General features: G+C 33.1%; 1 protein-coding gene across 1 annotated transcript; it reads left to right on the top strand.

Moving 5' to 3' along the window:
* Positions 1-222: 222 nt before the first annotated feature.
* LOC148764595 (uncharacterized) lies at positions 223-1,738 on the top strand. The gene is made up of 2 exons (XM_088806904.1): positions 223-378; positions 1,205-1,738. Exons 1-2 carry the CDS (start codon positions 223-225, stop codon positions 1,736-1,738), a joined length of 690 nt encoding a protein of 229 aa, XP_088663030.1.
* Positions 1,739-12,017: the final 10,279 nt, after the last annotated feature.

Below are 12,017 nucleotides of genomic sequence, written 5' to 3' on the forward strand. Positions count from 1 at the left end.
GCTGGTTTTATTAGTACTTTGGATGATTTGGCTAAGAAATTATTTGCTAAGTTCTTTCCATCAACTAAGATGAGGAATGACATAACCTCTTTTATACAATTCGATTCTAAATCATTGTATGAGGCTTAAGAAAGGTATAAGGATCTACTTAGGAGACGTATTCACCATAGTTTACCAAAATGGCAGCAAGCTTAGACTTTCTATAATGGTTTCCTAGTACTAATGAGAACCACCATTGATGTTGTAGCTAGAGGTGCACTTATGAGTAAATCCATTGATGAGGCTTATGACTTGCTAAAAGAGATGGCATCCAACAATTATCAATGGCCACCTAAAAAATTGAGTGCAAGAAAAGTTGTTGGTGATCATAAACTTGACGTAATTAATGCCTTGATTACACAATTGGCTACTCTAACCAAGGAAATCGATACATTGGGTGTCAATGCTATTTATAGTCCTTTTTTGACATGTGTAGAAATAGGCATCTTAGTGATCAGTGTCTTATTACTACTGAATCTGCATAGTTTGTTGAAAATTTTAATAGGCAATAGAATAATCCATATTCCAACACTTACAATCCTAGTTGGATGAATCATCCTAACTTCTCATGGGGTAACAATCAAGGATCCTTTTCAGCAGCAAAAGGTAAATTTCCTTCTTGGTTTTCCACCACAAGCTAAAGTTCCTTTGCTTAAGAAAAAGCCAACTATGGAAGAGTTATTCATGCAATACATGGCAAAAACTGATTCTTTCATTCAAAGTTCTGCAGCATCACTTTGAAACCTTGAAACCTAAGTGGGTTAACTTACCAATGCAATCAATAACAGGCCTCAAGGAACTTTACCAAGTGAATTTGAACCAAATCCTAGAAGAAAAAGGAAAAGAGTAATGCAATGCGATTACACTAAGGAATGGTAAGCATCTTGAAGAGGTAAAAGGTAAAAAAGTGGTAGATGGTGGAGATAGAGTTGATCAAAAGGATACTTCTAGCAAGCAAGCCATACCACCGCAAGTTGATGGATATAAGAAAAGGGAGGAAGTATCCACACCATCACAAGTCAAGCCACATGTGCCTCATGTTCCTCTTCCTCAAGCATTGAAGCAAAAGAAAATAAATAAGCAATTTGAAAAGGTTTTGAATGTTTTCAAGCAACATCACATTAACATTCCTTTTCGATATGCTTTGGCACAAATACCTTTTTAGGCAAAGTTCCTTAAAGAGATCATGTCCAAAAAGAGGAAATTAGAAGATTTTGAGACAACTACACTTACTAAAAAGTGCAGTGCTATAATCCAAAATAAGTTTCCACCAATGCTTAAAGATCTAGGGAGTTTTTCTATTCCTTGTACCATTAGTAGTTTTAAATTTTCTAAAGTTTGTGTGATTTGGTTGCTAGTGTTTCAAAATATGCCCTTGTTTATTGCTAGGAAACTTGGACTTAAGGAGATACAACCTATTACAGTTACCTTGCAATTAGCAGATAGATCAATCGTGTACCCCAAAAGGGTTATAGAAGATGTTTTGGTTAAAGTTGGGAAACTCTACATTCTGGTAAACTTTATTGTGCTTAAGATGGAAGAAGATGTTGAAATTCCTCTTATTTTGGGACGACCATTCTTAGCTTCAATAGGAGCAATCATAAATGTGAATAATGGCAAGATAACATTCAAGGTTGAAGATGAGGAAGTTGAGTTTAATTTGTTCGATACAACTAAGTTTTCTCACACAGATAGTTAGTATAGATTGGATTTAGTTGGTGAGTTGGCTCAGGAGGTTTTTAACAAGAAATATTAAAGCAAAGCCTCTGAAGCTTGTTTGAGGAAAAAAGAGTACAATCCACCACCTTCAATTAATCTTGATTTTAAGGTTGGATAATGAGTGTTACTAACCAAATCAGTCAAGCTTTTTCCATGGAAACAAAAATCAAAATGGTCAAGTCTTTACAAGGTAGTTAAAGTCTATCCTTGTGGTGAAATAGAAATTTGTAGTAAGGATACCGGAACATTCAGAGTGAATGGGCAGCATCTCCAGCATTATTTGAGAGGTGAATTGGATTGCCAAAGATCCTTAATCACTCCAGTAGACAACAATAAAAACTAGCCATAGTCAAGCTATTTACTATAAAAAAGCACTTCTTAGGGGGCAACCCAAGCTTTCAAAACTCATGTTTTCATTTTTTAGTTATTTTTATTTTATTTATATTGTTGCATTAATCTCTATTTATTTTTTTATTAGAATAAAAAAAAGAGCCTCCCACAAGCACTGATGATAATGATGAAGATGAGGAAGAGTAGTATAACCTCTCTAGAGTCCTCCAACTACTAAGGGAGTATTCTTTCACCTTTTCTTTATCTGTTTCTAACATTGAGGACAATGTTAAGTTTAAGTCTGAGGGGAATTTGAAAAAAAAAATTAACTTGAGTTTATTTCTTCTAAGTTATGTATTTATTTATTTGCATTTATGTTTGTAGGATTTAAGCTTGCCACTTAATTTCTTTATGTTTATTTGAAGTTTTTAGCATAGTGTAATTAGTGCCAAATTTTTCAATGATTTTCTTACTCAATGATGAGAACTTAGTTGTCTTGTATCTTTAGCGTTAGATAAATGCGGATATTGTTTGTTGTGTGCTAAATTCTTTTGCTAAGTATCATTGTTAGGATGTGATTTACACATATTGAGCACTTTATCTTTTGCTTTGAATCATTGTGCATATCTTTGGACTGTTTGAGCCTTCCAAGCTAACCTTTTTCAATTTTATCCCTAGTATTCCTTGTTGAACCTAATTTTACCTTTTTTTTGTTTAAACACATAATTGTTTAGCCTAACATAAGATTTTAATTTTGCATCCTTCACTCCTAAGTATGCATATCATTTTAGGATGTGTATTGAGCTAGATGTTGAATAAGTTAAAATGGGGGAATTGATGAAAAAGTTTAAAAATATGCTTGGTATTCACCCCATTACCTACAATAGAAAGAAATAAATTTGTGGGTGTCAAATTGTGATGAAAACAAAACAGAGAAAGTGTTTAACAAAAGAAAAGTTCAAAAGTTGAAAAAAAAAAAGGGTTTATTTGGAGAAAGAAATTATAAATATAGAGGTCTACAAAAGTCCTAGAATGATTATGTGCTAAGGGAGAATTTAGCCACATTAATGACCATTATCCTACCTTGACCCTAGCCATACATGACAAGGTTAATAAAGAGCTAATGATCCTTGACTTAGTATTACTCTACATTAGTGGAGGGAGATGAAAAGCAAACCTTTGGAATTTTAGTACTAATTCGAAATTTTGCATTGGTATAAACTTATGCGGATAAGTATGATACTCTTTGTAAAAGATTGCACGTGCAAACGGAAATCCAAAAATAATCTTACATTTAAATTGAAACATGAACTTGAATGATGCCTATACTTTATCTTAAGTTGGAGACTTATATATATACTTTTGAAGAACTTATGGAGATCATTGATTTGGTGCTACTTGTCTCTAGTTAGTTGGTTTATTTATGATTGCTTTCATCATTTAAGTTGTTTTCATTTTAGTTTTTCTTTTATATTTTGCTCGAGGAATTACAAAATCTTTAGTTTGAGGGCATGATAACTTTATGATATTGAGTTATTTGGTCTTTATTGTCTAAATTTTCACGTAAGTACACGTTATCGCAAACAAGTAATATAATAATAAGTAGTGTATCATTCCCATGAGGATTTGTTCTTAAATTTTTACTAAGTAATAAAATATTATAACAAATCAATCTTATTTAAGTAACTAAAATTTATAAAAAATTAATTAAAACAAAATTTAAAATAAAAACTAAATTGACCAACAAAAATTAAATATACTTGAGAAAGACAATAGACTAAAGACCTAGGATTATGGATTCATTTAACACTTCATTTGTTATCAGCTTCTCTAATTATTTACCTTTCTAAGTGGTTTTACAAATCTAGGATCCAAAACTACATATAAGTCTCCGTCAAGATGCTTGCACAAATACCTAACTTAATTAGTCCACTATATGCCTTTAGGAATCAATTAAATTAAGTTCATTATGCTAATGTCCTAATTTGGCTATATATGGCAATTACTGTATGTCTACCCGAATCGCAAATCAGATCACCTAAGTGACGTGAACATACACTATTCGAACCTTAGTCCAATCTAAAATCTTTCTATCAAATCTCAATTAGATTCACAAATCAATTAATTATTGATCAGACAATTAAAAGCATTAAGAATATATTTGAATAAGCAAAACTATAGTCATTCATGATAAATAAAAGAGAAACTAATATTTAAACTACATGTTGAAATCTACCATAATCTTAAAAAAACAAATTAGTTCATGATATCTAAAGAAAATATTATTCAAAGAAATTTAGCCACAAATTCAAGTAAAAAAAAATAAGATTAACACAAAATAGAGAAAGAAACCAATGTTGAAGCTTTGTGTTCTTGAATCTCTCTCAATTGCTCTTGTTTTCTTGCTTGATTCTTAGCTCAAAATCTCCAAAAAAGTTACTGCCATTCTCTCCCATCAATCCTCTGAAAAAGATCCTTTTTATAGGTTTAAATTAACCTAATTTCCAAATTCCCCCATAACAATTTATTTTAGAAAGTAGTGTGGCGTCACTGCCTTGCTTGCAAGGTGTCATGTTGTTTGTGCCGCCATAGCGCCCTGGCCTCAGGAGTTTGTATGGTGTACTCCATTTATCCAATGCTGCAAAAATGCTTTTCCTAGCACTGTGGCCCTAACTGCCTCAGTGCCGCAACCTTGAGCACCTCAAGGCCACAGCCTCCAATCAACATGCTGCCTTGTGCAAAACTACAGCTATCCATCATTTTCCAATGCAATTTTGACCTTGATCAGATCTGAAATGGGAAAATGGTAAACATCAAAATTGTATCCCATTCTCTAACTTTCCAATGGGTCAAGAATCGCATCAATTGGACTTCTGTAGCTCAAGTTATCCTTGAAATACTGTAACATGAACAATTGAAGCCATAACCATACTTGTGTGGTTTTTCATCAAATGAACATTTTTCATCAAATATCTTACAAAAGCAATAGGAAAAATCAACAATAACTATTCTTAAATTAAATTAAAGTAAAATTAAATTAAAATAACTTAAATTAGCTATGCAACATGTAATCCAACTTGTCTTTCAAAAAAAATGCAATCCAGCTTATATTGGAAAAACATCTAAAATGCTAAATTCTGAACCTAAAACCTCAAAGATCTAGACGTTTAAGCCCCCAAAATGTGTGAAAATAACTCTATATAATAGAGTTACTAGTCTTAATTTTGGTTAATAATTTGCAATGTTCTTGAGTTTTATCTTAAATTTTTAGGTGTTTTTAGCTATTTATTTTAATTTAAGAAAATTATATTGGGTCAATTGAATTTAAATTATATTAGGCTAACTTATTTGTTGATTTGTCTAATTATCGTTGCTATTGATTAAATTGTGCTTTTTTATGTGTGTTTTGTTGAAGGACTTTTCATTGAAGTACGGGAATGCATTCTAGGTGCAGGCTTCTATTGCACATGTTGTGGTATTTTGAGTATATCTCCCACTACAGAAGTTAAAATGACATTCTTCTTAGACCATTGAAAAACTAAAAGGCATATCTACAACTTTTATATTTATCACTTTGCCTAGTTCAGCTTTGAAGTAGGAGAAAATATCATCAGAAGTCAAAGCAATGCGATAGAGGCTGAAAATTCAAAGTACACATTTGGTGGCCGCGGCCTTCACCACTTCATGGCTGTGGTGCCCTGATCACTTAAAGACACTTCAGGAGTCCTGAAGGCTCATGGTCGAGGCTGCCACCTAACCATGGCCATGGCCATCGACAAGGAAAGTGCAAAAAAATAAAACAAGGACTCGTGGTCATAACACCTTATCACCATGGTCGCGGCCCCCAACGAGAAGTAGGGATTTATGTGCCTTTTGACTTTTATTTTAACTCGGTCTTAAAGGCTATTTAAGTGACCTTTTGGAGGACAATTTAGCAACAACTAAGAAAGGTTTTTCTAAAGAAAAGAGGCATTGAAGCTAGCAAGAAAGTAAGGAAAGCATGAAATATTAGGGATCGCAGACTTGATAAATATTAGAGTTCTTTCTTTCTTGTTATCTTTATACTTTTTTGTTTAGTTTTGATGGTTAAATTTCTTTTTTGGATGATGTTTTTAGGAGTTATGTTGAACTAAATATTTTAATCTAGAATTGCAATTAAACTGAATGCTTAGTTTGAATTTTTAATATTCTTTCTTGCTTATGATTAATAGTGTTTGAGTTGTTTATTTCAATACTGTTCTTAATGTATTTGAATTATTGGCCACCAATTAAATTGATTTGGAAACCTAAACAAAAATGGAAAAGGGAGTTTAGAGTAAGCCATGGATGAAATAGCATATGTTTAATATCAATTGCATGAAATGATTGATTTGATTTGCATTTAGGGTAAAAATACACTTACACGTCATACGTTGCCCTAATTATAGTCTAAGCTTAATGAGTCTTTCTTAATTTCAAATTGCATGGGAATATAGTAAATTGGTTAAAGAAGATATTTTTGTAAGAATATAAGAAGAGACTTATAAATAAATTAGAACTTTAAGTTAACAACTCAAGCTTATCTAGTAAGTAAAGAAGGAATAAAAGATATTTAGATGAAATATTGAGGGGATATTGCAGTTCTAGACTTTTAGTTGATTGATTAATTAGTTAAATTCATATTTTTAATTCTAGTTTTAGTTTAGTTTTTTTAACTTTCAGTAGTTTTAAATTTGATTGTTTGGATAAGATTGAATTGTTCTAATTTTAGTATGCAGCAAAAAGATTTAGGCAATTCTCCGTGGGAACAAACTTTACTTTCTATTATATTACTTATTAACTATAACACCCCAACCGATGTACAGGAGTTTAAAAAAGAAAGCTATGTATGCCTAGTGAATTAGGTAAACAAAAGTACATTTGGTTGATGAGTGATTTCATCTATACATATATGTCATGAACTATTAATGCAAATTTTGATACAAGTATGCTGAATTTATTGAGTATATGTTATGATGCCACATGTGCACATGACTTGGTGCATGAGAAACCATATGATAAAAACTTGTAAAACACAAGAATGTTTAATGCAAAAAGAGCTGAAATTAAATGACCATATGTGAATATGTAAATATGTATGCATATGCTTGATAAAATAATGTAAAGCATGTTGCTAGCCATTAGAACATGAGATGAATTTTGATGAGTTTAAAGGTATATTTGATGATTAAATTATGTAAGCTAAAATGGAAATGTTCTTAGCATTTGAAATCCTTGAGTTTATAATGTTAAGCTACCAAGGATAATAGGTAGAATACTTAAATCTATGGTACCAAAGATAATACTCGTGTCACGACCCAAATTTCGAGCCATGACCGCATATGGGCCCACTAGACGTATTCCACTAAGCCCAAGAAAGCCTATTCATCTGACATGTTCATCATTCCATCAAAAGCTATTAAGTCTCATTTCATAACTTTAAATCAAAATGATACTAAACATTGCCAACTCATACTGGCATACCAATCAAGTGTACATTGTCTACAACAAGTATCTTAATAATTTAAATCAAGTTTGTCTATACATCTCAAAAAGAAGACTCGATTTCCAGTGGAGAGACCCGAGTGATGTATGGCTACTAAATGCCGACATACCTACCAAGGAAACGAATCTACAAGGGCACCTTGACCTAATTACCGGCTGCCCCTTGATAACATGAAGTTGAAAACGGTGAGTATAAACCCAATGAGTGAACAAAAAGGGAACAAGCATACCATAAAGAATGTTTAACGAAATCATGATGCATTCATTTTTCAAAACAATGCAATTTGTTTTAGTCCTTATTAAAACCCTTCATGTAAACCCCACATGAGTAAATCACTTTATGAAAAGGGTCCATGCTCAACAAAGGATTTGGAGAGTGAAAACTTTAATAGCATTCATGTGAATCAGGTTAAATAAATGACGGGTCCTCGCTGCAGCGAAAAAGGAGAATGAATTTTTGCTACAGCGACACTTAACTTAAATTATCAACTAGTCGAGGGTTTCTTAAATGGCCGAGGGTTTCTCACCAAACCTCCTCATTTTTAAACTTAATTCATTTATTCCTTAATGTTGGAAGTCCATGCTCAATTATGGTATCAAAGAAATGGAAAATAGGGTAGCAACCGAACCAAATGAGGAGCAAAACAGAAAGTTTTTCGCTGCAGCGAGAATGAATCTCGTTGCAGCGAAAAGTTACAATAACATTCTCGCTACAGCGAAAATGCATTCTCGCTGCAGCGAGATTTCGGCCAACACCACCCCTCCAAACCCGAGAGTTTTTCGCTACAGCGAGATTGAATCTCGCTACAGCGAGAAACAGGGCACCAGCAAAAATTCCCCATTCCCTCAAGCAAAGGCCACCCTGTTCACATGACCAACACAACATGAAACTCATATAATTTCCCAAAGTTTAACATGTCAAATTTCACATGCATTTCAACCATTTACATATTCATGAACTTTCTATAACACACATATCTATACATGTATATATATACATATATATTCATCATCAAGCACACTCTCCCATCGTCATCAGCTCATGTGCACTCCCCATTAACACATGGTTGGGTCATCAAAGGCTTATGTGCACTCCCACTCGCACATAGTCGGGTCATCATCAGCTTATGTACACTCCTACTCGCACATAGCCAGGTCCACATCAACATACAAAGAAGCACCCAATGCATATCATGCATATTATCATATTGTGATAACACATAAACCATTGTATAGCACATTTTCACAATATAAAATCACTTCACCAAAGGCTTGTTCCCAAGGTACGTTTTCAAAGGAAAACTGGATAAAATCTTTCAAATGTTTATACAATTGCATTCACATGCCCAAAACAGATTTTGAAATGCAAGTCCACTCACCAGTATTGTTGAGCCTTTAACCGACTCTAACTTCACTAATGGTCCAATTCGGACGGTGTGGCTTCGTTGGAACCTATTATCACATTAACATCACCATTAATTCAAGCCACAAACTTACAAATTCTAAAAGCTATCTCTTAGCTAGCTTTCAATTGCCAATTAAATGGCTATCTATTTTCATTATCCTATCACTCTAAAGTGAATTAACAATCTCAACTACACGGTATTCACAAATTCAACTCTCTAATCATTCTCAACACTAAAATTTCAACTTTAATTTACTACTCACCTTAATAGCTTTGAAACTTTGAAATTTTGTCCAACAATTCTCCAAACTATTGTAAAGCTTCTTTTTATCTCTCTAAAACACCTAACTAGTGAGAAAGAGTATGGAAACAAGATTTTTCAAGGGTTTTAGGGAGAAAGAGAGTGGAAGAACACAAGGGTATATGGAAAGGGTGCACTAAAAGCATGAAATTTAGAGCTATTTGAGGAAGGTTGTGGAGCTTTCTTATCAAGCTTTCATGGAGGCTGGGAAGCAACGTGAAAGAGAAGAAGAAGAAGAAGAAGAAAAGCTACTGGAGAATGTAGAAGTTGCTAGAAGAAAGAGATATTTATAGCCCAAGCTTATCCACTCCACTTCAATTACCAAAATGCCCTTCCACAAATTAGCTTATTCTCCTCTAATCTTTTATGCAATCTTTTTACTCTTTTGACACTAAGACAAGGTCCATAATGGTCTAGAAATGCTCAGGTTCATGAAAACTTAAAAATTCTAGCCCGAGGTGAAAAATGACCATTTTGCCCCTACCGTGAAAATCGTCAAAATTTTTGTTTCCTTGTCATTTTACCCATATTTTCATTATTCATTTATACCTTAGGCCTACTTAGGCCTTAATATTTTTTAAAACTTACTTTTATGGGCTTATTAAGGAAATGACGAAATTACCCTTTATCAGGGATATGGCGTGTACTTCTATCTACAAGTCTATAAAGGTCAAGGTCTCACAACTCGATATCCTTGTCCTGTTGTTTTAAGTTACCAAAGATAATACTCAATATCCTTGAGCTGTAGCTTCCTAGGTTGAGACTCAATATGCTTGGTTTATGATTCTAAGTTTCCAAGGATAATAAGTAATATCCTTGAGCTATGGTGTATATCTTGGACAAACTTTGGGAGAAGGACTAAATTAAAAGGAAAGAAAAATTTAAAGGACTAAATTGAAAAAGAAAAAAATGTTAAGGGACTAATTGCAAATACTAAAAAGTTTGAGGGACTAAATTGTAAATATGGAAAATTTTGGAAGACCAATTGTAAACATTAAAAAAATTGGAAGACCAAATTGCAAATATTGAAAAGTTTGAAAGGCCAATGAGCAATTAGCCCAATATATATCCACCCTTGAATTAAACAAAAAAAAAAGGAAGGAAATCCAGGGGTAGAAACCATGGGTAAAAAAAGGGGGTTACTTTGGAACTACCACCCAACAACATTGGTTATTCCACCCAATTCATTTTTTTAAAGCTAGTTTTGAAGTTTTCTCTTTTCCAGCATAATGCATGTTGCTCCCCATGGATTTTGAGCTTCCAAATTGGTGATTTGAGGCTTGGAAATCAGTAACCAAGGTGAGAGTAAACTTCCTTGGTGATTGAGTTTGAGATTTGACCGATTTTAATCTTTGAATTTTTACTGTTCTAGCAACTATTTACTCTCTATGGTTTGAAGATTCTAGAGACTTTGATGGCTTTAAGCTAGCCATTAAGGTAATGATTTGATGTCTAAATGTGCAGAACACTTGAGGTTGTTATTTAAGGCATGGGAAAAAAGTTAATTGCTTAAATAGTGTGCTGGAAAATTTACAAATGCATGTTTGTTAATGCTAGGAAGATGGAGTAGTATATAGAGCTCTTATGAGTGTTTAACTCAAAGATCGAGATAAATTTAGCCAATAAGAATTTAAAGAAGCCATTGAGCTAGGAATAAGTTGAGTAAAGGTAAGCTTCTTCAACTTAGCTCACTTTTGAAGTAAATTAATATACTAGCACAATTATGAGATTTGTACACAATTTCATATCATTGCAAGTGCTGGTTTAGTGAAAGGAAAGTCACCAAGGACAGAAGCAAGTTGAAATAAGGTAAGCTTAGCTTGAAAATAAGTTGTGAATGATGTGAAAAAAACATGAAAATGAACGTATGGTAGAGATGATCTACAAAATGCTAGGCTACAAAATGCTAGGCAAAATGTAGTTAGAAAAATGATGAGGAATTAAGCACGTTGATGATTATTATACATTATTATAATACTAGATTACATTTAAAGCATGAATTCTTGCAATTAGAAGTTTGATCAACTGTGTTGCCTAGATATGATTTGAGCTGCCACCAGGTGAGTGGATGTTGCATCCAAATGGTTTTAGAAAATGCATCAAATAAGGTTTTAAAAATATGATGCTATGAAAATGATGTTATAGAAAAGTGCATGGGAACAAGCTGTTTTAAAATGAATTCTAAGATATTATGTGAACCCTAGGTTAGAGTGAATGTTTATACACGTAAGTAAATATGTTGAGCCATGAATGGATTATGACTAAATGACATGTTTATACACATAAGTAAATGTGTTAAGCTATGGACTATAACTAGATGCAATGTTTATGCATATAAATATATGCTGAGCTATGAATGAACTATGACTAGATGAATGTTTATATGCATAAGTAAATGGGTTAAGGCATGAATAGATTATGACTTGATGTACATGAGGGGCATGATAGCTGAGCTAAATGTCATGTAGATATATAATGATTTATGATTAGATATTATGTTATGTAGGCATTATGTTATGTTGTCTGATGAGAATGAAATGTGATGTTGTTGTTATGTTTGTGGTGCATAGCATAACCTAGGTGGGGCGAAGCAATACCACTGGAAAAAGGGTCAGAATACCCAATCTGCATGGCCTAGGTGGGGCAGAGTAATACCAAAGGGTTAGAGTATCCAATTTGCATGGCTTAAATAGGGTTAAG

The sequence above is a fragment of the Theobroma cacao genome, chromosome 1 (genome assembly GCF_053813885.1).
Source record: "Theobroma cacao isolate CCN51 chromosome 1, ASM5381388v1, whole genome shotgun sequence".
In the NCBI taxonomy this organism is placed as follows: Eukaryota; Viridiplantae; Streptophyta; class Magnoliopsida; order Malvales; family Malvaceae; genus Theobroma; species Theobroma cacao.